Source organism: Anser anser, assembly GCF_964211835.1.
Source record: "Anser anser genome assembly, chromosome: 2".
Taxonomy (NCBI): Eukaryota; Metazoa; Chordata; class Aves; order Anseriformes; family Anatidae; genus Anser; species Anser anser.
The window spans coordinates 41,662,885-41,669,305 of NC_139721.1; the positions used below are offsets into that span (position 1 = coordinate 41,662,885).

General features: G+C 41.9%; 1 protein-coding gene across 1 annotated transcript in view; it reads right to left on the reverse strand.

The window, feature by feature from the left end:
- Positions 1 to 5,430, reverse strand: part of RGS20 (regulator of G protein signaling 20) — a 44,136-nt gene extending 38,706 nt beyond the window's left edge. Inside the window, exon 1 of the mRNA XM_083824817.1 lies at positions 5,170 to 5,430. Within this exon, the coding sequence (XP_083680943.1) occupies positions 5,170 to 5,292 (123 nt within the window). The 5' untranslated portion in view covers positions 5,293 to 5,430. The remainder of the gene's footprint in view (positions 1 to 5,169) is intronic.
- Between the last annotated feature and the right edge of the window lie 991 nt (positions 5,431 to 6,421).

Genomic DNA, 6,421 nt, shown 5'->3' on the forward strand with positions numbered 1-6,421 from the left:
AATTTGTTGATGTCAATACCCTGTAATACTCCTATTTCTCTCCCAGAAGTCTGGCTTTGGTTGAAACAATGTTGCCCATGAATAAAACAGAGCATCAAACATATCTCAAATGTTAGAGCTGCTATGTAAGAATAACTGTTTTGGCAAAGATAAAGAGTGTTAGCTGCCAAGTGATTCAATCCACAGCCATACAGTTAGCATCCCCTGCCCATCTCAAACATAAGAATTAAATAAAATGTGACTATTAAACTATGTTTCAGCCTATTTAACTAGGCACGACACCTGTTCAAAAGAACAGCAAGAATGTGTTCTTGGTATACATTAGTTTGGCTTGCTTCTAACATCCTGTGACACAACCACAAGCTTTAAAACATATAAATGCTACTGTGACTAAGTGTGAAAAATTGAATTCACCAAATAAACACTACTGCCATGGAAATCTACTTGGAAGAGATTATATTGACTGAAGAGGGTGAGTATATTTACTAATATCAGGAATCTTCCTACTCTTATGAAAGATAACAATATCTGACTTCAGCAGGACTGCTAACAGTAATTAATAACTAACAGCAATTATCACCTGAAGACACTAGAGTGCTTTGCAGAACAGTGTAATCACACAAACCGGCATGCTGTCCTTCACAAATAATGTCTTTTATGATTTTTGACCTTTTTGTAGTTGCTTGTGAATGGATCCATATTTCATCAAACAAATCATGATTCATAGCAATTGCTGACTCATCTAGATGAGCTATGCATGGTCACGAGTGATTTCCATGTTATGTGCAGTTCATGGAATAACGTTTGACATCCCCAAACCCAAAGGATTTCTGCAGAGCTGAGATCAGCTACACAAAGGAAAAAGGATACTGTACTTCCCTCTGGTTGCACCTCCAGTGTGCTTTTGGCCATTTCAGTTTCTGCCTGGAATTGCACAAAACTCGGACAGGTGGGGCTTGGGAAGCAGAAAGGCAGTGATGGTGTAACTGAGGTCTCATCTGGGTGCTCAGGCCTCAGCCTGAGGTTGATGGTCTCAGCCTACAGGCTGACATTTAAGGAAACCTAACATTTGCTCTCTGCTACACACCTCATTTCACACTATGCTTTTCCCCACACCTTGAGAACAGCCCAAAGAAAGCACTTACAGGTAAGACAATTTCAGCAGAAGCTGGAAAAGATGTTGCTTGTCAGGGAGCAGCAAGAACAACAGGGCTGCTCCCTAGAAAAGTTTATCTAGGAGCCATAGGGATCCCACAGCCAGCAGGACAAGTGCCTCACCTGCCACGGCCCATCCCATAGTACCTGAGCAAGGCAAACAGCAGAGGCATGGAGATGGTGGCCAGGTCCAACCAAAAGTACAGACCATAAGGCAATATCACACTGTTATGGCAGGATGGAAGTCAGTCCCCAGGTCAGGGTTAAGATCATGTCCCACAGTCACCAGGCAAGGCCATATGGACCAGGGATAGCCAAGGGCAATCCAGGAAGTCAGCCCAGAGCTTATGGTCTCAACCAGGTAGCTCCATTACCACACGGAATGTGGCTGGAGCCTGGCTGGAGACCAGCACTCCTCCTACACAGCTCAAGCAAGAAATAAGCCCTCAGGGTTGAGCTTAAATAGCACTGCTGGTCCTATGAAGGTGGGTGGAAGCCCGAGGTGAGGCTGCTCAGGGCCACTAAGGCTTATTAGTGCCCTCAGAGACCTGACACTGTCATCCTATCTGCATTCCCCCAGTCACATATTGTCCGTAGGTGTGTTATTCATGTAAAACCAATTGAATCTGTGGCCAGTATGCTTAAAAAGCCCTAATTACATTACATGAGTGAAATGGGTCCTACCCAGATGTAACCTGGGCATGAACTAAAATGTGGCATCTTTGCAAACAGTCTTATTCTCTTCTGAGAAAGTGATGGCACTGAGCTGCGTGTAACAGGACTTTAGACAAATGTTGTCATTAGGAAGATATTAGGTGACCTATTTGCACCCTCTCACTATCTTCCTGCTCAGTGTAATGTTTCTTGGGCGTTGTTAACTGGCAGAAAGTACACTGTGAGTACATGAGAATGTGTCCCTGTTAGCTTTGGGTTAAATAAGTCTCTGCATGGTTGTATTGAGACTGGTAAAAAAGTTTATTCACTTTTGCTTTTTAACACTTTTATAAAACAAGCTGTAAACATGTCAGAGGGAAAGGCGTTTTCAGCAATGCAAATGGAGTTTAGAAATAAACAACTCACCGAATTGATTTAAATGTCATGAAGATAATTTAAAAGGCCTTTAAACTCTGCCTACCATTTTCCAAAAACATTTCTCTTCAGTTTCTCTTTGAAAGCGTGTTCAAGAATAAAAAAGTCTAATTCAAGTGTTCTGTTAAAATAGTTGTGGTTTTTTTTTTTATGCTCAATTTATTTAATATTTCAATGATTTTTACTATATGGCAGGTTGAATTACGATGCAAGTTGTTCTCAGAAGCAGCCACTGCTCAGATTCAGAAGCAGCAAATTCAAAACCTCCTCTAAGGCTGACGGGAACACCAGAATTAATGAAGACTGTGCAATCAGTCTGATCAAAGTCCCTGTCAGTCAAGCAAATGTATGGCTCTAATGATATAGTTTGTCCATAGTGATCAATGTCACATATAGAAACACTGTACCAGAAAGAATCTGAACTTTCTGAAGGCTTTAGTGTCACCAAGAAAAAAGTTCTAATATGATCTTGTCTGTTCTGGGACTCTAAGTGACAAACTGGTCTTGAACTACACAAACTTCAAACTTATTTCCTGAGACCTGGGAAATCATGTCAACCCTCTGTGCCTTGGCTCCCTATCAGTAAAAAAGAAAACTATTGCTTTCCAAGATGAAGCAAGGCTTGCCAGTTATATTTCCTCAGCCTTAGGGCTGTACACATTTCTAGATGGGTAAGTTTTGTAATTTCTAACACAGCCCTTTTGGACAGTTGTTATCTGCTAGTAACATTGCTCATGTTGCATATTGAATCATTTGCTGATATGATTTATGAAGTTGTGGAGACTTGTTCCCCCACAGCATGCAGCCTTATTCAAGAGCTTCCACTTGACAGGAATTTCACCACAGCTGAGCTCATGAAGTGGTTACAGAGCAGCTCCTGGGGTGTCCAAGCTACCAGAGATCAGAGCCACACCAGTGGAGTTGCAGCATTTAGAGATATAAGCACAAATCAAAGTAAATGGGACAGATAGCCAGTGGAAGAAGGGAAGCTGGCAGTGCTGTTTAAATAACTGTGGACAGTAAGAGACCCTGAACCTTGCAGTGTCATTTAGATCCCTCTGGAGAAAAACTCCTTTACAGAGAAGTGAAATAATATGTCATACTCTATTAGGTCCCTAACTCAGTCCTGTCCGCCATGTTCTCAGAGACACATTAACAAACCACAGTTTCAGGCAAGAGACATGGTGTACGACCAGGTACCTGAGCTGAGGAGAACTCAGTGTATGGGTTCCAGAAGCTGTGACTAAGAAAGGTTAAATTCAGAAACCATTGTGCCTGTGACAGAACTCCTATTGCTTTCAAGAAGGCCAAGAAGGCACCAGGCTAAATGGACAGATAACTAGGCAGAATGACATGAAATTTTGAAAGAGAGGTACTTTGTTGATTATTAAGAACAGGTTCCTAAGAGTAGCAAAGCAGGCTGAATATTTCCTCTCAGCAAAAGCACTGAAAGTCATTTAGGACTTCTGATGAGTGTATTCCTGTGTCTAATTCAAATGAAATGGCCTCCGGGAAACAGACTTGCACCGGGGAAGGAGATGGGATGGAGAAGCCATTTCTTGTTTTAACTTGAATGTCTCTAGGGCTGTTAAGGAATAGGGAATGGCTTCTTCCCTCTTCTTGCCTTTCACCAAAGAGATCTGCTTCTTTGATTAGTTGCCTTAGTTTCTCTCCACTCTGGTGCTGTTAGTCTGAACACCCTCCCCCCAACTTTGTTATTCCAAGAGCGTTCAAGTTTGCTATTACATCTTCTTCCCTAGCATGCACAAGGGTGTACTATTTTTGCATCAAAGTTTTAATAAGATAGCGTCTTACACCTGTATCTCTTGCTCCACTGAGCTGCATAGGAGCATGCTGCTCATCACAAATTATTTTGGTTCAGCCCTCAGACAGCTTTCAGCCTTTTGACAAAATCTAGACGATAGATGACAGTTGGTTTTAATTAAGGAAAATGTTTCAGCTCTACAGATTTACTAGAGAAGATTTTCTGTAACACCCTAATAGGTTTTAGTATTAGACTGTATTTGATTTCTCTGGGATACCTGCTTTTGTTAACTACCAATAAAAATCATCTGAGGTAGCATCAGTAAAAATGTAGATCTCTTCAGCATCTAAACACCATGAAGCAACATGTTTTCCCTCACCCTTTTACCACAGTTTAGCTCCACAAAGTAGGAATCATATTTATGAGCTAGATGGATGTTTACTTCGTTGTTTGAAAGCAGACCCTTAAAGGGAATGTGGAACACCAGCTCCTTTGTCCTTCTGGTTGCAACACACAGAGGAACAGTGGGTGGAGAATGAGGCTCAAGAATAGAGGAAAGCTACCTGAATACTGAGGTCCTGGCAACAAATGGTCTACGGCTGTTATATATCACATTAACTCTTTATTTTGGCTTCTTTCCAGATAGAGAATTTCCCCCCTCCTTCTGGGCATGTGGTAACCCTGGATTTTGTCTTAGAGTTAGAATAGTTCAGCAGGAAGGGACCTACGAAGATCATCAAGTCAAACTGCCTGACCGCTGCAGGCCTAACCAAAAATTGAAGAGTATCATTAAAGGCATTAGCCAAATGCCTCTTGAACACTGACAGGCACAGGGCATCAACCACCTCACTAGGAAGCCTGTCCAGTGTTTGACCACCCTCACGATAAAGCCATTTTTCCTCATGCCTTGTCTGACCCTCCCCTGGCGCTGCTCTGTGCCATTCCCAATCATCTTGCCATTGCTTCCCAGGGAGCAGAGGCCGGCATCTCCCTCTGCTTCCCCTCCTCAGGGAGCTTCAGGGAGCAGTGAGGTCTCCTCTCAGCCTCCTTCTCTCCAAATTAACCAAAGTGTCCTCAGCCTCTCCTCACAGGACATGCCTCCCATCCCTTTTACCACCTTTGTTGCCCTCCCCTGGATGTAACCTTGAGAAAGGCCTTACCTTGAAAAGCTGCTGTACTGTTTTAATATCCTCTTCATTTTCACTTTGCAGGGTGTCCTTTTCTTGACAGTTGTCTGCACGGTAGCTGTGAGTCCTGAAGTACAGCAAAAATTGCCTCCACATCGGGAAATAAAAGGCTCTTCCTGAATCCAATCTTGCAGTGACCTTTCTTGGAAAAGCACCGGTTTTATTTAACAATGAAACAAAACCAAATCCCAGACATTGGGCTGAATGACAACAACATAGAGGTGGCTCGTCCTTATGCCGACGGGCAAATGTCAGGGCCTCTTGCAGCTTGCCAGTTCCTCCTGTGGTCTCCACCGTTCTGGAGACAAACAGGATTATCTGCCCTCAGCTATCTGTGGTGCCTCATCCCCTGAGCATCATGCCAGCTTAAAGATTAGATTTACTGCTTTGTAGGTTCTAGTTACTTGAAAAGGAGGAAGAAGGGTGTACAGTGGTTGAATATGTGTCGGAGAAATGGGCAGTAACAATCATGAAACGCTTTCTATAAGAAAGCAAGTAGCAACCCACCACATAGTTATACTCTGCGGACAGCACCAAATGGAGACGTCTGCCTTAGGTCAGTGGCACTTGTCAATCACATTTTTTCTAAGCGACCGAACAGATGGTCTAGTGGTAATCCTTCCAGCCCGGAGGAAAACACCACATTAGCAGCAGACACGTCTGTGGATAGAGACAAACTAAATATAAAGGCTAAGACTCCAGGTAGATTATTAATAGTTTATTTCTCTTAGCCTTGTAGAGGACTGACTCCTGTTTGTCAACATTCACTCAGTATTTATTTTTTTGTGCTTTTTGAAATACAGATGGGAGAAACAGAAAAAGTAAGAGGAATATTGAGCTATGGTGAACTTCTAATTCAAATATTAATTGCAGTGCTGCTTACAAATCTGCTTTAATGAGAGTTAAGCAAGTTATAGAGTTTCTTCTGTGGCAAAGCATTCAGGATCCTTAAAAAAAATTCTTATTCTGGAGAGAGAAGAAAGTCAAAATCATACATGTTAGTGTGCACTGAAAATCATCAGTCTTTTAGTTTGTTCATCATTTGAAAATACTTCCAGTGTTAATAATTTTGTATTTTATATTAGTGTTGTTATTAGAATTAGCTGAAACTATTCCAAATGAGAATTTACTATAAATGACGAACCCAAAGACTTTCTATTTTGAAAGTGTAGGATGGGATATTCCATCTATTTTGAAAGCTTACAACATCCTGCTCAGGTTGAAA